This window comes from Folsomia candida, unplaced genomic scaffold (genome assembly GCF_002217175.1).
Source record: "Folsomia candida strain VU population unplaced genomic scaffold, ASM221717v1 Fcan01_Sc018, whole genome shotgun sequence".
Classification (NCBI taxonomy): Eukaryota; Metazoa; Arthropoda; class Collembola; order Entomobryomorpha; family Isotomidae; genus Folsomia; species Folsomia candida.
The window spans coordinates 845,550-866,681 of NW_019091210.1; the positions used below are offsets into that span (position 1 = coordinate 845,550).

At 39.2% G+C, this 21,132-nt stretch overlaps 3 protein-coding genes across 4 annotated transcripts; 2 read left to right on the plus strand and 1 right to left on the minus strand.

The window, feature by feature from the left end:
• The first annotated feature begins 1,914 nt into the window (after positions 1-1,914).
• Positions 1,915-4,965, plus strand: LOC110857303. Of its 2 annotated transcripts, none has more exons than XM_022105919.2 (7): positions 1,915-2,131; positions 2,234-2,304; positions 2,406-2,470; positions 2,541-3,338; positions 3,966-4,404; positions 4,476-4,594; positions 4,663-4,965. In XM_022105919.2, exons 2-7 carry the CDS (start codon positions 2,250-2,252, stop codon positions 4,756-4,758), a joined length of 1,572 nt encoding a protein of 523 aa, XP_021961611.2. In that variant the 5' UTR covers positions 1,915-2,131; positions 2,234-2,249; the 3' UTR covers positions 4,759-4,965. The 2 variants fall into 2 exon arrangements, with proteins under 2 accessions (XP_021961611.2, XP_035713766.1); XM_035857873.1 differs by having other exon boundaries at positions 1,915-2,098.
• A 689-nt stretch (positions 4,966-5,654) lies between these two features.
• On the plus strand, positions 5,655-8,246 carry LOC118438032. The gene is made up of 4 exons (XM_035857711.1): positions 5,655-6,539; positions 6,957-7,413; positions 7,865-7,998; positions 8,075-8,246. The coding sequence occupies exons 1-4, from the start codon at positions 6,120-6,122 to the stop codon at positions 8,108-8,110; spliced, it is 1,047 nt and encodes a 348-aa protein (XP_035713604.1). The 5' UTR covers positions 5,655-6,119; the 3' UTR covers positions 8,111-8,246.
• Positions 8,247-10,791: 2,545 nt separating this feature from the next.
• Positions 10,792-14,861, minus strand: LOC110857227. The gene is made up of 7 exons (XM_022105839.2): positions 14,534-14,861; positions 13,290-13,662; positions 13,119-13,205; positions 12,627-12,850; positions 12,534-12,557; positions 12,376-12,422; positions 10,792-11,506 (listed from the first exon to the last, which is right to left on the minus strand). The coding sequence occupies exons 1-7, from the start codon at positions 14,772-14,774 to the stop codon at positions 11,210-11,212; spliced, it is 1,293 nt and encodes a 430-aa protein (XP_021961531.1). The 5' UTR covers positions 14,775-14,861; the 3' UTR covers positions 10,792-11,209.
• Positions 14,862-21,132: the final 6,271 nt, after the last annotated feature.

The following is a 21,132-nucleotide window of genomic DNA, read 5'->3' on the forward strand; positions in this document are numbered from 1 at the left end:
AACCACGTTTCTCATCTTGCCCCTAATGTTGGTCGGGTGTTATGTCGTGTATGCTTCGAAACAAGTGATGCAGCACCCAATCACAGTATCGCTGACGTACTTTTCAACCGGATTCTTAGCCATGGTGATACCCTTCGCGGCAGTTCTTGTCAGACGACCAGGTCCCGCCAAGTTTGTAACGTGTTACGAAGCAATGTTAAACCTGGAGAAGTATTTGATGGGTAATTAAAACTTCTTAAATTTTGTCCTCTACGATTTGAAATTTAAATTTCCCGAAAATATTTTGTCGTCAAATTTCTATGTCGTATAATTAAAACCCGTGATTTTTTAGCATTTCGAATTAGCGCTAAAAACATTGCAATCTCTATAATAAAATGCGGGATTTTGGTCTGAAGCTTTGAAATATTTTCCAGATTAAAATTCAATTTTTTCCTTAGAAAAATTTACGCTAATTAATTTTATCTATTATCTCATCAATATTTTTACAGAACTTATCCCTGACCCATCTGCCCCCAGGGGGACCACTCTCGACACTCACAACACCCGGGCAACCGTTGGTCTCACCGTGTTCCACAACCTGATCGACTACATCGCCCCTGTAATGATTTCTGTCGCCACGTTCTCCTCCGCAAACCCACTCTATGCCACGATCCGCTCAATCTTCAACTTTGAAACGTTCGGAATCCTTCCCACCCTCACCGTCCGGATCATCACGGGATCAATCAGCCTCTACTGGGCGATGGTGATGCTGTCCACGTTGGCAATTTCCGTCCTCATCATCGGCTACGCCATCGTCGCCCTTTGTAGCTGGATGTTCTTTCTACTCCCCGTCCTACACGGGGGGTCCATCCATCTCCGCGGGAATCTCAAATTCCCCGCGTCCATCCAAATGTACCAAGCTCTCCGCGTCATGGGGATCATTGAGAGCGACTTTTTTCGCGAAATGGTGACCCCGTGTGCCCACCATTTCATCACGGTGACCTTGTCGACCTTCGCGATCTACTATGTCATTCACGAATTGATTACTGGGATCCGAGATGGGTCGCTGTTCTTACTGGCGGCCTGCGCCATAATATTCTGCGCAGCTTTTATGCTCGAATTCAACTCGGTATGTCTTGTAGCAAGGACGGGAATGTTGTCGAAGACGTATGTTCAAAGGATGCATTGGGGCAATGAGAGAAATAAGTATAGGGTGAAGCTGCTAAGGTCATTGTTGCCGTGTTTTATCAATCTGGAATTTATGAGCTCGGTGGGGACAATTAGAAATGGGGTGGAAATGGGGTACTTTCTCAATTATTTGGAGAGGGTGTCGAATAACGTGGTTTCCTTGTTGTTGGGGATGTAAATAATGAGTCTTGTAACTAACCCATGGGGTGGGTTACTTACAACTTGGAACTCGATATACTAAAAAATGATGAAAGAAAAGCCTTTCATAGTTGAGTATTCCATAAGAATGATTAAAATTTACGTTTTAATGAGGGCATTCATTATTTCTTGGTAACCTTCGTATTCTAAAATTTGTTCATTTTCATGACTCACCCGCTTTGTACCCTATATTTTACATAAAATCCTTACCCATCTTATAAACATGCAGTGACAACATGTGTATTAATCGAACATTATTTCAATAATACTACACATTTCGTCAGATAAAACTAGCTAAAATTTGAACACAAGCACCCACAAAAGTGACTAAATTTCTTAATGAGTTGATCTCTTCTCACTAAAACTCATCTGATCTCATCACAGCCCGTCTCATCCCATCTTACAACATTAAATCTGTCTCAGGTGAGTTCTCATCTCATTTAGGGACCATCTCATCTCATCTCAAACTCAACATGAGATGATCTCCGGCCACTCAAATGGCATGTATTTATTACATTTATGTACATGCACTCGTCATCTCAAAGCGCCCCGGCTTGTGTCACGCGGACGAGAACTCGTCAACAGCCAGCAGCCAGCAGGGAAATATTTTTAGTCAGACCGATAAATTCGTAATTTTACTTCGCGTTGCAATTTTTATTCGCAAATCTGTGAGTTTGATTTTATTCAAAGAAAGCTAAAGATTAGTAAAGCTAATTAGTAAAGCTAAAGACAGGTGAATTTCGAAATCGACTTTATAATAATTAACGTACGTATTTTGTATTGCAAGTTTGCTACTGCAGTTTTTATTTAATGAAACTTGAAACTAATAAATGTACAGCTGATAATTACATTTTGTTTGGAATTTTAGAAATAGAATTAACAATATGAAATTGCGGTCATCATGTTCGACAAGAGAGGAAACTAGTTTTCCAAATTTGGGTTAGTCGTCCATTTTTTATTTACCTACGTCGATTTATTTGAATTTAAAAACTATTTTTTAAATTAAGTTGAAATATTAATTTTCCATTTCATCTGCTTAGTTCCAGCCACGACAGCTTTTGCCGACGAAAACAGCCCCATGTCAAAAGCTCTGAGGAATCCATTGGTCAGTCATCAAAATTCTTAAAACTTGAACTTGCTTTGGTTAAATAATCCAAATTCTAAATTTCCACCAGATTCTCGACGTTGTTTTCGCCAAACTTACAACGTCCGAGCTGAAAATGGCTCGTCTCGTGTGTCGCGAGTGGGGCGACGCCGGTGCTGGTTTGTTAGGAAAGCGGGCCTTGCTCGACGTCAACAAACTTTTCCGCTGCGACGGGCCGAGATTGTATCAGGCGACCCCTGTCCACGACCAACTAACCCGAGGCCTCCGCATCCTGGACAAATTCGACCCCTCCGTCCCCACGAAGCGGACTGATGACGTTATCGCCAAGGTTTTTACTGAGCTCAACGTATCTCAAGTCACGAGAGAAATTGAATTTCACGTCAGTCGGAAAAAATTTGTGGCCGCATTTCTCCATGGTTTGAGGACCCTGAAGTCCACGAAGATCCAACAGATTTCCATATTCGTCACTTCGAGAAACGCAAACGTGGACAAAGGTCGAAGTCAAGTGCTTCAAAAACTACCCGTTCAACGAAACTTGACTTCGATTAAGTTTCAAATTCCTCTACGCATGCTGTACGGGACATCAGGAATTCACGCTTTTCAACCCCTGCTCCAAACATTGATCGATTCTGCCCCCACTTTGACCTCGTTGGACGTCACGGCCTCGTTCTGTCCGAGTTTGAAGGGGTGTACAAATCTCCAAATTTTGAAGTTTTTATTGGTAAATTGTCACCACGTGGCCTGTCCTGACTTCAACTTGGCAACTGTGACATCGATGTTGCATCCCATGAAGGATTCGTTGATCAAGTTGGATTTTGGCTACGCCGATGCTCATGAAAATTATATTTACTATCCAGTAACTACACAAGTAACCATGCGATTTGATTAATCAGATTAATTTAATCTATTTGTACAATTTAGTTCATACACAAGGTCTCTGCACTTGGGGGGTTGCTTTGGAGATGAATTCGAAGCTACAACAGGTTGTGTCAGTTTATTCGATTAAAAAAAAATTAAATCCGGAGTTGGAGAATTCGCAAAATTTACTCTCTATATTTTTACATTGTCAAGAGTTACGAATTAAAAACAGAGGGTAAATTTTGCGAATTCTCCAACTCCGGATTTTTAAATTTTAAAAATCGAATAAACTGACACAACCTGTTGTAGCTTCGAATTCATCTCCAAAGCAACCCCCCAAGTGCAGAGACCTTGGTTCATACATACAGGGTGGTTCAAATGTCAGGTTACAATGGAAAATTATTTAATGAGAAAAATTCGCAAATCTCCATTAGTTACCGAAATTTTGTCTCTGACATTCAATATTTTAAGAATTTTGTCATCAGTGTTCCACAAGTTTTGATAAAAATTAATAAAAATCTCAATCCCAAATCCGTAACTAATGGAAATTTACGAATTTTTCCAATTGGAAAATTTTCCATTGTAACCTGACATTTAAACCACCCTGTATTTAACAATTTGCCCACAAATCTCGCAGGGTCGGAATCTTGATGTTCCCGTCGTGACCAATCTTACTTCGCTCATCATCAATGCGCCATCTAGGTACTTAATTTTTGACTTTTTTGATGAGGAGCACCTCCCAAAGCTGAAAACCCTCTGCTTCAAAAACCACTACCTCGGGCGGACCTCGTTATCAACTCATCTGAACCTTTGGAAGCGCCACCGCGGAGTTCAATCCTTCGCGCTTAAGACACGCAGTTATTGCCAGACTGAGGATAAATTTGGGGAACAGATTGTCAAATTGTTCCCGTCAGTCAAGAAGCTGGAGTTGAAGCTGAACTCGTGTCACAATTGTATCAAGAAATTAATGGAATCGTTCCAACTCTGGGATCTTGACGAGATCAAGCTTGTCCTGGAGGGTGAGAACTTTGCCGCCGGGGTGGTTGAAGTCCTAAGAAGTTTTGTGATTTTCAAGGGTATTGAAAAATATTGGCAAAATTTAGCTATGTGTAATTCTAAATTAGAATTTCTAATTCTTTGTTTTTAGGCATTAAAGCGGTCCACTTCGAGGACGCTATTATCAACCAGGTCGACTTTTATAACAACATTGACGATATAATTTTGTACAGTAGAGGATTTAAGAACGTGGAAATTTCGGGAGTTGTGGTAATTTAGGAAAACAATTTTCATGAGGTTACGTATTTTGTCTATATCCGGTTTTATGATAAATTCAGGTCCAGGAAATGGTGGACGTCTTTCGACCCATTTTTGAAGCTAGTGGCGCACCCGTTAATTTTAAGGGGGGAGTGTTCGTAATTATTCGTAATTAAATTTGGCACATGTAGTTAAGGTGATTCTGTGTGATTAGTAATTGTTTTGTTTTTGAGTATGATACTTTTAATGTTTTCCACTTTAGATAATTTGATTCATACATTTTACTCGTTTTTGTGTATTTTATTCATTATTTCCTAAAACTCGAATTGACTAATAATAATTAATTTGTCTTCTCCACAAATGATTTTGTAATAAAGTAATAATAACACAAAGTTTAGCATGAGTAAATGTGTTTCATATTGCATGCGCAACGTATTTATGTGGGAATTGTCCCTCTTTTAAGAGTAATTGAAAATCAAGATATTAAACCAATTAAAAGAGTGATATTGGTCGCATGTATGTAAATGATTCACAAAATTACGGCTGATAACATTAACACAATTAAATTAATTTGCAAACCACTATTTTACTCGCATGCTTATAATACTCAAACTGAAAGCAACCCGGCTGATTTAAACTTCGCCACCAGAAATTGTTATAAGCAAGTAAATTATTCGTCAGTCAGACTGACTCAGTCTCCAATCATCAATTAATTCGCAAATTACTTCACCTTCCAATTCCTCTTTACAAATCTGTAAGTTTGTTTCGATTCAAAGATTACTAAAGGTGGGTGAGTTTCGAAATTTGCTTTATAATAATTGACGTACATCTTTTATCTTAAAGTTTTCGACTAGTTTTTATTTAAACTACCAAATACACAGCAAGTAAAATATTTCGTTCGTATTTTGGAATTTTAGACATTAAAATTACCAGGATGAAGTTGCGGTCATCATCTTCGACCAGTTTTCCAAATTTGGGTTAGTTTTACGTTTTTTATTTGAATTTAAAAACGATTTTTTAAAAAATTACATTGAAATATTAATTTTTCATTTCATCTCCTTAGTCCCAGGAACGACAGCTTTTGCCGATAATAACAGCGCCATGTGGAAAGCTTTGAGGAACCCATTGGTCGGTCATCAAAATTCCTTTGGTGAGTTAAATAACTGAAATTTTAAATTTCTACCAGGTTGTCGACATCGTATTCGCCAAGCTTAACCTCTTCGAGTTGAAATCGGCTCGTCTCGTGTGTCGCGAGTGGGGCGAGGTCGGCGCCAGTGTGCTAGGAAAACGGACATTCCTCAACGCCAGCCAGCTTTTCCGCAACGACGGGTCAAAATTGTACCAAACGACCCCCGTGGCTCAACATCTGACGCGGCGCCTCGCCATCGAGGATGAATTTAACCCCTCCGTCCCCACCAAAAAGGATGCCAACGCCGTCGTCATCACTAAAGTTCTCTCCGCTCTCGTGTCCCAATTTACTCGCGAAATCAAATTTGACGTCTACCGGGAGGAAGGGGCGATTGCTTTTGTCAACGGGATGAGGAAGCTCAAGAAGTCCACGACGAATATCCAGCGCATTTCTGTATCCGCCTGGCAGATGCCGGGGGAAGCAGGGTATCCAGCGTATACTAAAAAACTACCCGTTCAAACTAACCTGACCTCCATCGAGTTCAAAGTTTACCGCCTCAGTCGAAAAAGGAGCCTCGGGTTCCACGCATTTCAACCTCTCCTTCAAATCCTGCTGGATTCGGCACCTAATTTGACCTCTTTGGACGTCATCTCGCCTTTCTACCCGAACCTGGAGGGGTGCAAAAAACTCAAAGTTCTCAAATTTATGCCTTACGTTTTTCAAAACTTCGACTTGGCCGCTGAAATCGGGATGTTGGCGCAGGTGAAGGAGTCCCTGATTGAGATGGAGTTAAGATACGTCGGTGATAAAATGATTGAAATGCCACGGGTAAAAATTACAAATCCGTTAAACTTAATATATTTACAATGAAACATTAAGGGTTTTCCACGTCACCTTCATAACTGTAGTAAATGTTGTAAATAGCGAAAATTTGCGACATCTAGAAAAATTCCGTGCTCAGGGCTCACAAATTTTCGTACAAGGTTGAAGGATCTTTTTCATTCGTAGAACAACTCTTGTAAAAATAAACACACGATATTTATTTCATTTCGGACACCAAAGTTACCGATGATAGTTGATAGTAGACAAGGAAAAATTAAGAACAATGTTTATCAAATATTTTGTACGAAGATAGATCTCTCACATCAACCTTTCGGTTATTTTTTTACGAATCCACAGTTACGAAGGTCGTGAAAACCCTCATTATACATCTGTTATTAGTTTGATAAGTACTCTAATTCGCAGCAGAGCCAGAATCTGGACGTTCCCGTGATGTCCAAACTTGTCTCCCTCACCATCTATCCACCAATAATGTACTTATTTCAAGATTTTTTTCACGAGGACCACCTCCCGGCATTGAAAAGTCTAATTCTCACTACCAAATACTTTCGGTCAGCGGGGTTCGAATCCCATCTAAATCTATGGAAGCGACATCGAGGAGTTCAATCTATCAAACTACAACTGGATAGTCTCACGCAGATGGATGCAAACGCACTTGGGCGACAGATTGTCGGACTATTTCCCTCTGTGAAGAAATTTGAGCTAATATCGTATCTCGGTTGGACCAATTCCATCCAGGGGATAAACCAGATGATGACACCGTACCAAAACTGGAACCTGGAAGAGGGTAACGTTTTCGGGGATGGTATAAATGCATCCTCTACATTTTTCGCAGTCCTGGAAAACATGGCAAAGTGGAAAGGTACAGATTAAATTGGGTTCGTCAGTGTTTAATTTCTTGCGTGTTTTTCACATTGTTGCATTGCACCACAACAAGTGCAAGATAGAAGAAATACTAGATATTTATGTACATGGATTGTCAGCTAGATGGCGTCCATTTCTTGCATTTCTTATGAAATTGCTCCTGAAGAACAAAAACCATTTGTTGCTTAAATTTTTGGCAGGTGGTTCTTGTAACGGGAAACGTGAAGGGTATTTATTATTTCTTCGTATCCTTAGTATTCTAGTATCTTAAAATAACTTATGACGCTTAATACGAGATTTTGTAAGATTTTGTCATCGAAACTCATGTTACTAGGCTTGCTTTTTCTCCGTAAACTATTTTACGATACTAAGGACGCAATAAAATGACGAATACCCTCATTGATGACGATATATATTTATGCAAGGCCTTAATTATGCATTTATTTCAGGAGTTAAACGTGTCCACTTCAAGTACCAGAGGTCCACGAGGGATGCCTTCTTTGCCGCCATTAAGGATCTCAACTTGCAGAGTAGGGGATTTAAAAGTGTGAAAATCAGCGATTACAACCGTATAACAATAACAGTACGTCATTTTTAATTTGAATAGAAATTAGCACGAATTAAAAAAAATGTGATACTAACTTGTTTCGTAAATTCAGGACCCGGAAATTTTGGAAGTATTAACCGATTTTTGAAGACCCAATTCGTGTCACGGGAGGTGTTGTTCGCAATTAAGTTTTAAATTAGCATAAAATGGAAATTAATGTGTAATTTTAGATGGTCAACGCCAAGATAGCCACTTTTCATCATCACAATGTGTAATATATATTTGCTAAATATTAAATAAATTCTGTAATAATAATTTAACATTTTGCTCATATACTTTATATATGTATACATATGTATGTAGCTCTTCTTATAAATATTGAAAAGTGTCATTTGATTGTCATCTTAAAAAATTTAATCAAAGTTACATTTAAGTTATATGTATGTATGTATATGTTGGTGCATGATGTTTTTTGTGGCAGAATCGCAGAATTAACCTTTAGGACTAGTTCTATTTTAGGTCCTAGATAGATATCCAAGTTAATTTTTGAACCACGAGGCAGGAAAATGAAGTTTTATCTCTTTTCGAATAATGTAAAACTCCCGTTCAATACATTTAAATTATTTATTTATCTCACTGGCAATCAAATACAATTTTACAAGTAAATACTTTTTTGAATTCGACTCAAACCGTTCGCATAAGTCGCACGCAAATGTCGTATGCATGTACATAAATATGTATTATGTAGTTACTCACACTCACAATCGACATTCATCAAAGTTGATTTGTGAAAAAAAATACGAGAATTGCATATTTATGAATATGCGAATTGCTCAGTTATTGCATACGTGATAGCATTAAAAATTTAAGTTTTCCTAGTTGCTAATCTGAAATGTTTTTCTAAAACGAATTTAAATGTTATTAAATTTTGGAATAAACAAGTTTATGGTTTAATCTTTATGCGAAATAAGGACATAACCGGGTATGTTATGTTAGATTGGTTTTAAATGTTGGATTTGCGTCTTACTTTTATCCACGTGTAGTCTTGTGCTATTCTGTCCTTGTTATACAGTACCTCCGCCTTATGGCAGCTTATCAAGAGTTGTTGTAATAAATTACGTTAATTATCTAAGTCATATTTTAAACCATCACACAACTACAAATTTGCATACTGAACAGCACTGCTTATATATGTAGGTATGTATACATACTTATTCTGAATATTTACATACCCATGTACATATTTATGTAACTGTCAGTGCGTCCGGTCAGTCATTGAAGGCACAACTTACAGACACGTAAAGATAGTGAAATTTAAAAAGTTTATTCGATTTATTTGACCCGTAAAACAAGGAGCGTAAAATATTTTCGAAATAAACATTAATTTCCCTATTATTAAAAAGTACATTTTCAAAACTACGAAATTTGGAAAATTAACCATGACCGCAATTCACCCCCTCATGTGGCAAGCTTTACAAAACTGTGTCACCATCAGTGGTCACGGGCAATCTAAGCTCGTTATTTGGAACAATACAAAGAAAATACTGCGCTATAACCTGAACCAAAACCGGGTTTCCCAATTTATCGGACAGTTGTTAAGTCTAACCACCATCCTCGCTCCGGATATATCGCTACTAATTTACCAATTATTCGGCACTATCAGCATCCCCCCGTCATTCCTGGTTATCCACATTATTCTCTTATCCTTCTCCACGTTTGGCTACCTTATCGGAATCGTGTCTCAAAATTGCATGAAGGACTACGTGATTGGGTTCAACTCCTCCATTTCCTTGGAGAAAGTACTCCGAGAAAAGTGCGAATTTCGCAAAAAGCTCGCCTCAACCAAAGCGGGGACCCTGCTCGGAATTCTGCTCAACCTCGGCGTCACACTATACGCATCCGGCGCCTATTTCATCACAATTTTCGGAATCTTTTCAGAATTCGATCCATTATTTCTCGTCCAGAAATATATTTTACACAGTGTACATTTTCCCCTATACTTAAGAGCGATCGTTCTCCTACCAGCGATTCACATTTGTAACACGCTTTGTTTAATGTTTTGTCTCCTCACTGTTACGGCACACTTATCGATAAGTTCGATAAGTTGTTTAGATAAGTTAGCCCCCTGTCTGGGTTGGGGTAAGGGTGCTGGGGAAAATTACCTTAGGTTGTACACCCGGCTGTCACTCAATTTTACGCTGTGCGCGGGAATTTCAAACTGCTGCTGTCTCCTATTCATGGGGGTGGGATTGTTTTGCGGGGTGGGGGTAAATTTTGTCACGATGAAAATGTACGGCATAACGCCGATCTCGATATATTTGTTATTTCCGGTTTGTGCCGTTTTTATGGGGATGATTGCCGATATAATGACGACCATGATTGTCAAGATTTCGGAGAGTAGTTGCACCCTGGTATGGAAAATGGAGAGATATTTGTCACCCTGTGGGGACAGAGCGTTCGTGCGGAGAAAGTTGAGGGTGGTGAGGAATGTGAAAGTAAATGCGGGGATTGGGCCGTATGTCTTCTTTGGGGTGAATGCTGGCACGAAATTGGCATATTATTATACCGTAGTTAATTTTACGATTACTGCCTTGTTATCCATTCAGATTGAAACAAATGGGGTACAAAATTTGTATTGATGTTCGCTGGTTTAAATATATATTTAAGTATTAAGGTATTAAGTATATAAGTATGCAAATTTTCTCTTACAAATATTTATGATTAAGGGTGTCGGAGTATTTTTAGAATTATTCTTTACACAAATTACTGTTTTAAATACTTCTTTTATGTATAAAATAAATTACGTTACTTAATTTCCCCAAGTTCATCTTGCTTTGCATTGTTCTTTACTGTTAGAAATCTGGTATGGTCACGCAGTTAATATTCTGGATTAAAGTTGATACCGCTTGGTACTAAAATTACACTGGTTTTTAAAAATTTGCCAGCGATATGCGAACTGTAATACAAAGCTATCACAATTCGGTATTACTTATCAATACCACCTGGTTGGAAGGAAATGTTACACATGAAGGAAAATTTTGTACTACTAATATACATGTACATAGCTACAAATTGACAATCTATTTATGTACTTCTGTATATGTACTTATCTGCCAAAACAAATAAATTTTCCGCCTATTAGTCATCATTTATTTTCAAATTGAAGGTATGCATGTGTGACATAATTTCTAAAATATTTAGTTGGCTTGATCGAGGAGAAACGAAGAGTTTCTTTGTTTCCCATTTTCTACTTTGTTGGCACATAAGGCACAAACCCGATTTTATTCATGGCATCGGCAATATGCTGGTTAGCCATGAAATTCTGCCAGACAAATTTAGTCCTATAGTTCTCCGCCATCAGGACCGTAATCCCGACATCAATTCCAATTACGTCTGGGTTGGTCCAGTTCGTTAATGGGTTGAAAGCGTCCACGAAGCCGTATCTTGTCCAACCTTGAGCAGTGTGGTTTTCTCGGATGTTCTTTAAAACAGCAATGGTTTCTGCAGGAAGAAAAGGAACCGATCCAGCAGCCGCGCAAGGGACCTTTTCAATTAATTAATTATTATCCAGCTATTAATGGGCAAACGTTCCTAATTTGTAGGGTTGGCCCGGGTACCGGGTAGTTACCCGGTACCCGGCATACCCGGCCTGTTTTGGGATACCCGTTACCCGGCCGGGTAGACTTTACTACCCGGTCTACCCGGCCGGGTAATTTAAATGTTCAATTTTTTGCAAAACCTTATAAACAAATTATAATCCGATGAATTTCATTTTTGTCCTTTGTGTAAAATAATATATTTTGAAAAAATGCGTACAAACTAGGTCAATTCTTAGGTGGAAATTATTATCCAGATATTAAAATTACTTTGGGCGCACTCACGTCAACCCTTGCATACATATCTCCCAGATTAAGCATGGTAACATAACTGGCGATGTTTTGCGAAATTTGAGACATTTCTCAAAGCCTTCGCTAGAAAACCATTGGTTTTGCAAATTTGTCCAGCAATTAGGCACATTATAATTTGGCAAACTCATCCTCCCGATTATCAGTGAAAAATAGTTACAAAATCCATGAAAACAAGATCAAAATAAGCATCTTTAATAGGTCTGCGATACTTTCAAAGTGATATTTTGCGACTCCCCTCATGAAACAAATTTTTTAAGCTGCACAAGTTTGCTAAATGGGTGGCGATGATTAATAAGACATTGTCGTGAGTACGCTCAGTCTGTACTTTGTGTTTGTTTTTAACTTGCAGCTTTTTAAAACTGGTAAAAGTGTTGCAAATTCTAGAGAAAAGTGGAATAACTCCTTTTATTTTTAATATATAAATATTACCCGGGTACCGGGTACCGGGTAGTTGCACTACCCGGGGCAACCCTAAATTTGTACCGTGTTTATGTAATTCACTTACAATTGATCCATCAATCTGCCCCATAAGTGGAGGACCTCCCCAAGCATCTGCAATTTTTAGATAAGCATAATGGTTTACCCGCTAGTGCAGATAAATGCATATGATAAGCTACGATAAAATATTCATGCCATAGCCGTATGATCTAAGTACTTATTTACCGTATCCGTATGGAGTATCAGATGCTGAAAACAAGATATGAAATTATTAAATAATCTGACACAACTGTTAGTTATGCAATATATTTATCTCACCCGTAACTCCCCAAAAATTTTCAGTGTAGTCATTATACACTTGAGACATTTCGTGAACGAAAAAATCTTTAGTTGCTCTCGTAGCAGTGACGGAATTTTGGAAATAATCAATGGTAAAATTATCTCTCAAGTTTTCAAAATCGATGAAAGCATGGGAATATTGGTGGACAAATAGTGGCGTTGGGAAATGGATATAGTTATGTTCCATGTAGGTGAAGTTGGGCCTTGAAAAGAGGAAGTAATTAAATTAATTGATCCTTTATACAATTGGGATTCCCTCCTAATATTTGTAATTCAGGAGCCTCATTTAAATCATTATCGAAAGCCACCTCCTAATTTCTAAAACTTTCCCTCACATTATCTTCTATTAAAATTTTGATTCGAAAATAATTTTAAGAACCTTCCATTTAATTTTGTTAACTTCTTAATTAATATTTACGTCCTTCCTATTTACAAATTTGTAGGGGCGATTTTTCTTGGATGCGTACATACCTCGAAAACACATTCCAAGAATTTATCGGGATCGGATGAGTTGGTGACCCAATAGCCAGTACTAGCAAGACCAGTAATTCACAATACCTTAAAATTGAGAAAACACATAAGTAGTACGAAAATACAAATATTATTTACATGTTTATGTAAATTAACAAGTTTAATCCATACCGATTCCACGAATCGTCTATAAACCCCCTTTCTGGCGTCCACCCCATGGTAATAAATTCTGTCCCGTTCATCATCCAAACGAAATCTACCGCTTCATAAAGTTCTTTCGAAAGCGATACAATTTCTGGTATGTCCTTAAAGTACTGCCCGACAGTGACCACGCCTCCCATCAACAGGGCAGTGTCTATCGAACTCAGCTCAATCGTTTCCCAACGTACCCCAGTGTACATGTCGATAAAATGGTAATACCAGCCGTTGACGTTGGTCATGTTGTTTTTTATGAATCGTAACGTATTTAGGACACGTTGTTCGATTAAATATCTATTCGCATATCCTCGATTATGCGCCATGGCCAAGGTTGCTAGTCCAAAGCCTAACACGGGATATAACATTAATTAGCATTACGTATGCATTTTTTGCAAATAATGTATGCACGCTCTTAAAAATAATGTTAACGTAAATACACTCTAAATTTTATATTAAATAAGTGAACTACACTAACAAGGGACACTCACGACCTGTCGTTTGAGTCCAGGGTACCCACTATGTTTTTTAGAATCTACTAGGACCCCAGATGAAGGATTCATTCATATTTCCGTGTAAAACTCATATTTGGCGCCATGGCGTGGCGCCAAACTTAAAAATTTGCATTTTCGACCAACTTCAAACCCTCATAACTTTTGCAGTTTATGTCAGATTTTCAAAATTTTATGCTTAAAATGATCACAAAAGTCGAAATTTTTGACAAAAAAATAAAAATAAAAAATTTCTAATTTTTGCAATATTTTTAGGATTTTTTCGACGAACCCCCATTTCGAAGAAAATTACGAAATTTTGCGAAAAGTTAAAAGCGATAATTTTAGAAAAAATTTCATGGAATAAGAAAGTTGAACTCCTTGTCATGATTTTTGCCAAAAATTTTGAAAATCCGTCTACAATTTCAAAAGTTATGGCGGTTTCAAAAATAAAAACATTCAATTTTGGCGAATTTGGCGCCACGCCACGTCGCCAAATATGAGTTTTACACGGAAATATGAATGAATCCTTCATCTGGGGTCCTAGTAGATTCTAAAAAACATGGTGGGTACCCTGGACTCAAACGACAGGTCGTGAGTGTCCCTTGTAAGTCCAGAGTAACATTAACTTGATAAAAACTAAGGTAAAAACTCGAAATTTCATAAAATTTCATGAATTAGCATAAATTTACATTTTTTTAGAGTGTGTAGTTTAAAAATTTCAACAACCTGTTGCAGCAATTGAGGACATATTTCTCGGGTCAGGATTTCCACCTGACAATGATCGATCCTTCACTTGACCCGTGATAGGGTCCGCCTGTTCCCAGAAGAATAAGAATCCTGCCCTCTCAATCTCGTCAAGTAATGGCTCCTCTATAATTTGGCTAGAAGCATTGTTAAGACCGAGCAGAATAAGTAAAATCGTCGCCGGTGAGATGCAACAAGTCGTCAAAAAGGTGGATAATTTCATGATGCCGCTATTTCCTTTGCATAAGGAACACTATTTTTGTAATGCCGTGAGTTCAGGAAGATTGCAATTAAAGTGCTGCTAAAGGTTGCACAGTGTTTTAACGCTTTAAGTAAATTAGGAGTATGTTATCATTTTTTATCTTTGACACAAATAAATAATTTGTTCGCCAACAGGTTAGTTTGACGAAAGAATGTATTTTTAGCGAACAATATAAAAAAACATATAATCTCCAACCCCTGCCACACAAAATGATAAATTGCTACACTATGATTCATATTAAAATTATCTCATGGACATAATTGTCCAGTATTTTGTTTGCAGGTGTTCGTGGGTGGGTTGGAGTATGTATTACATAAAGAAAGATAATACATATATTGTGTCATTTCGTTGGACGAGTTACATAATAAGTAAGTACATATTTAATTAATATTTATGTAACTTGTAAATTTTTGATTGCAAAAGTGTAATGTTAACATTGCTTGATTTATTTACAATGAGACACCATATCTGGGCTCTTATGCAAACGTTTAAGAATAAAGATTGACAACAACATTGACAATAAATTAAGATTGTCGGCCAAAAATTAATTATTTATTGTTAAATTATTTATAAATTTACTAGCGTATAAGCCCGTCTCCCGCTGGGCAAGTGAAAATTATAAGCTGGAAATATCTGTCGGTAACGGAAGTGAAAGAAAATTATCTGCAACGCAAGGGAGAGTAAAGAAAGTCAAGTTTCGAATGGCGCAAAAAGTAAAAACAAATTAAATTTAAAAAAATCAATGTCTGATGGTAGTTATGTCGGGATGGTCGTAAAATGGTGGGTATTTTGGGTGGTTATCTTGACTATTTCGCTGCGATGTGGGAGGTTATCTTGACTATTTCGCTGCGATGTGGGAGGTTAATGTAGACTCACTGCGTACAATAGCACGTCGAAGTAAAATCTATATTACAAGCTGGAAATGTCTTTCTGCAACGGAAGTGAAAGTTATTTTCCGAAACGGAAGTGAAAGTGATTTGCATATCAGCTGCGTTGGTACGAGCGGTTGAAAAGTCGATAAGTCAGTTATCCTTGGTTTTATCGTTTTGAAGGGAAGATAACGCAAACTCATAATTGTGGTTATCTGGTCGCTGGGGGGAATGGGAGTGTTTGCCCCCCCGGTATATGGTTATAGCTCTACTGGGGGGAGTGGGAGGCCGTGTCCCCCTGGGATATCGTTATCGCTCTGCTGGGGGAAGTGGGAGGGGTGCCCCCCTGGGATATAATTATCGCTCTGCTGGGGGAGTAGGATGGCGTGCCCCCCTTGGATATGGTTACCGCTCTGCTAGGGGGAGTGAGGGGGGAAAGTGCCCCCCTGGGATATGATTATCGCTCTGCTGGGGGAGTAGGATGGCGTGCCCCCCTTGGATATGGTTACCGCTCTGCTGGGGGGAGTGGGGGTAGGGCGTGCCCCCCTGGGATATGGTTACCGACGTTCTGTTGAGTTCCATTCATGCAGGCCCGTTTCCAAACCAGTGATATGCCTGAATGATGGGAGGGAGAACGGATTCCGTTCCCTTCATGGGTACCCCATATTTACATTGGATTGTTTAAATTACAAGATAGATTTACTTAGCTTACACATAAGGGAATAGGATTCCCTTCCTCTTCCATTCCCTTTGGATATACTTCAGGGGACGTAGGCAATCTTCACATCAAGGGAACGGAAAGGGAATGGGTTTCCCTTCCCTTTGGGTATACTTCTGGCGAAGTAGGGAATCTTCACATCAAGGGAAGGGAAAGGGAATGGATTTCCCTTCCCTTTGGATATACTTCAGATGTAGTAGTGAAATCTTCGCATCAAGGGAACGGAAAGGGAATGGGTTTCCCTTCCCTTTGGGTATACTTCTGGCGAAGTAGGGAATCTTCACATCAAGGGAAGGGAAAGGGAATGGATTTCCCTTCCCTTTGGATATACACCCGGTAGACAAAAGTATTGGTTGTTTTTTATGTCACATCTTCATACGTATGTAAAACCTTCATATGGCACTGACATTGGTCAAATTTTTTCTCGATGGCACATAACTTCATTACCTTCAAAATAGGGTATTTGATCATTTTAATATTCAAGTATTTTTGACACAATTAATTACAAACCATTAGAAAACGTGTGACGGAGTCGGTCATAAGTATTGGTCACTCTAAAAATTCATAATTAATATTCAAAATTGTAATTTGTGGCAGCAGTAACTTTTGTTATATTTGATGGCCAAGCATTCCCAATATTAGAAATTAAATTAACTTATGTTGACTGTCACTTGTGCTCGAAAAATTCGCCAACTCACTACCATTATGTACAGTAGCGTGTTTTTGTCAAAGAATTTTGTTATAATGGCTCGCTAATTTTTAAATCTGCAGAGGGACCATATTAAATGTTCTATAACATATAGGCCTGAAGGTTTGAACGCATTACTATGCCACCTGGGCGATATGCTTGGGTAATCATTTCACAGTAGCGTAAATAAGTTCAAAAGTGACTATCTTGTACTGATTGGTTTAAATTTTTTGTACGAAAATGGATGTGGACTTCGTGTTTTTTGCTTTAGATAAGTTGGGCGGGACCATCTACACAAATTTAGGTCATTAAACTCAAAATCATATTGGGACATCAAAAGTTAGAAATGGGTATTAGTAATGATAAACCAAAACAAGCTTAGCAAATTCATCGTCTTGTTGATTTTTCACTGTGTTATGTAGGAATTAATTTTTTGCTTAATTTCCTGGCCGTCACCTAGTCAACTAGGACCCATTGTTCCTGAAAACGCGAAATTTAACTTCATCTATATAACGTACCTTAAAGCAACACTTAATTATTCAGGTATGGTCTTAATTTGTCCATCTCAAATTATTGATATTTGCTTTCCTGGTACTTAACTTATTTTGTGGCAGTCGTCTAGACTTCAAATTAGCATCAGGCAATCTTCGACCAATTAGCTTCGAGGTTAGCTACTGCTTTTCTCAGTACTTACGTTTTTAATCCGATTCAGGGCAGTGATTTTATAACCTACTGTACAAATATTCACAATATTCGTATTTTAGCGTGGTCTTGTTACGTTCATATGTCCAAACTATGGTTTATTAGTGACCAAACCTGTTTCTGGTCCTGTTTTTGTCACATATACAGTATTTTATTTTCAGATGGAAGTTTTTGTAAAAATCCGTGAGCACTTTCAACCTCTGTGTAGACACCTCGTTTCTGTTCACATTTGACAATATCCTATACCAGCAGTTTCATAATTTTTTGTCCGCAAATGATTTAAATCTAACAACAAAGAAGTATTGAATCAAAATATTAGTTTACATGTCGTATGTGTAAGTTTATCTTCAAGTTATAACATTGAAAATTGAAATGACCAATACTTATGACCGACTCCATCACACGTTTTCTAATGGTTTGTAATTAATTGTGTCAAAAATACTTGAATGTTAAAATGTTCAAATACCCTATTTTGAAGGTAATGAAGTTATGTGCCATCGAGAAAAAATTTGACGAATGTCAGTAACATATGAAGGTTTTACATGCATATGAATATGTGACATAAAAAACAACCAATACTTTTGTCTACCGGGTGTACTTCAGATGAAGAAGTGAAATGTTCGCATCAAGGGAACGGAAAGGGAATGGATTTCCCTTCCCTTTGGATATACTTCAGATGAAGAAGTGAAATGTTCGCATCAAGGGAACGGAAAAGGAATGGATTTCCCTTCCCTTTGGATATACTTCAGATGAAGAAGTGAAATGTTCGCATCAAGGGAACGGAAAGGGAATGGATTTCCCTTCCCTTTGGATATACTTCAGATGAAGTAGTGAAATCTTCGCATCAAGGGAACGGAAAGGGAATGGGTTTCCCTTCCCTTTGGATATACGTCAGATGAAGTGTGAAATCTTCGCATCAAGGGAAGGGAAGGGGAATGGATTCCGTTCCCTTCATGTGTGGAATAAAGTTACCGCTATGCTGGAAGTAATAGAGGGCTGCCCGACATTGGCTGGGGTTTGTCTATCGAAAGTTGTTACACCCCCAGTGTTGCGTTGTGTTGCGATCTGTTGGTAGGGTCACTCACCAATAAATGACCTCAGCTATTTAATATTTTTTCAAGACTCCTTTGCAGGTCTCACTGCAGTTTCACATGAAGAGCATGTCCGCCCCCAACACCAGAAAAAATATACAGTAGCCGCGGAAGGGTGGGTGGGGACAGAGGGACAATGTCCTCATGGTTATTCGATGTTCCTATCGGCTGCCCATGTTATACACATTCCATTCCCTTCATGTGCAGACAACGTAGATTAAAGAAATGGAATCGATTTCCTTCATGCAGACCTCCGATGAATTAGTCAAATCTTCTATTGAACAGATTTTGAACGCTGCGTATGAATATGTATGATATCATATGCACTTTCACATGCCACACACCAGTGACCGTGTGGACCAAGTCAAAAGTCACATATGAACACACGTCAAACATATCTATGTCAGATTTTGAACCGGGTATAACAATATGATACTCATTTTGCTTTAATTCATAGGATCCTTTCGTTGTGACCGTATATTTACGACCACATAGTATGGCGTGAAAATTGTTTAGATTTCTTAAATATTTTAGTTTTCCTACTATTGAGGTTCAGCGAGGTCAACTGAATGGATTTGATTTCAATTTCAGCCCGCCTCCAATGTTAAAAAAGTGGGCATGTGATTTTGTCGCGTAGAAATTCTGTGCGGTTGACTTCGATGCACTGTAACATTAATCTCAATCAACTAATATCATCACTTTCACGTTCATTACAAATTCCTTTGACTTACGTCGGCGACAGAGAATTTCAGCTTATAGTATGGATTAGAATATTTAATTGGTTAGAGTTTTGCAAAATTCCACTCAATTTTCATGAAAATCAAATAAGCTCTCGCCCGGCGGGAGACGGGCTGATACGCTAGTAAATAATATTCTGACTGTCTACTACCTTCGTCAGAATATTTCCGTTTTTCTTTATTCACGGTGTTTGTTAAATTAAATTGGAGGTACAATTGTATTAAGTAAAACCCCAAACCTCCGTCTTCAAACTATGAACCACGATGCGGTGTCGTACTAAATTAATGTAACGGGACCTTACTCCCACTTTATCCGGTCGAGTGACATTTCGGTGTGCTCGCGGCTCACTCCCACTCCACTCCTACTCCAATCCGCAGCGGAGTGACCACTTACTCCTAGGGTATAAGTCCGTCTCCTGTACGGGGGTAGTTCCTGTGATTTTCAATATAACTCTAAGGAGTGATTGGGCTAGGGCTGGGCTGGGCTGGGCTTGGGCACAGTACTACTCGCTACTTCACTCTAAGGAGTGATTGGGCTAGGGCTGGGCTGGGCTGGGCTTGGGCACAGTACTACTCGCTACTTCACTCTAAGGAGTGATTGGGCTAGGGCTGGGCTTGTGCACAGTACTACTCGCTACTTCACTCTAAGGAGTGATTGGGCTAGGGCTGGGCTTGGGCTGGGCTTGTGCACAGTACTACTCGCTACTTCACTCTAAGGAGTGATTGGGCTAGGGCTGGGCTTGGGCTGGGCTTGTGCACAGTACTACTCGCTACTTCACTCTAAGGAGTGATTGGGCTAGGGCTGGGCTGGGCTGGGCTTGGGCACAGTACTACTCGCTACTTCACTCTAAGGAGTGATTGGGCTAGGGCTGGGCTGGGCTGGGCTTGTGCACAGTACTACTCGCTACTTCACTCTAAGGAGTGATTGGGCTAGGGGTGGGCTTGGGCTGGGCTTGTGCACAGTACTACTCGCTACTTCACTCTAAGGAGTGATTGGGCTAGGGCTGGGCTGGGCTGGGCTTGTGCACAGTACTACTCGCTACTTCACTCTAAGGAGAGATTGGGCTAGGGCTGGGCTTGGGCACAGTACTAATCGCTACTTCACTCTAAGGAGAGATTGGGCTAGGGCTGGGCTTGGGCACAGTACTACTCGCTACTTCACTGTAAGGAGCGATTGGGCTAGGGCGGGGCTGGGCTTGGGCACAGTACTACTCGCTGCCCACTTATCTTACCTAAATAACCACCACCCCTCAGATAACCACCATCCCTTAGATAACCACCATCCCTCAGATAACTACCACCCCAAGATAACCACCACACCCAGATAACCACCACACCCAGATAACCACCACCCCCAGATAACCACCACACCCAGATAACCACCACCCCAAGATAACCACCACCCCCAGATAACCACCATCCCTCAGATAACCACCATCCCTCAGAAAATCACCATCCCTCAGATAACCACCACCCCAAGATAACCACCACACCCAGATAACCACCACCCCAAG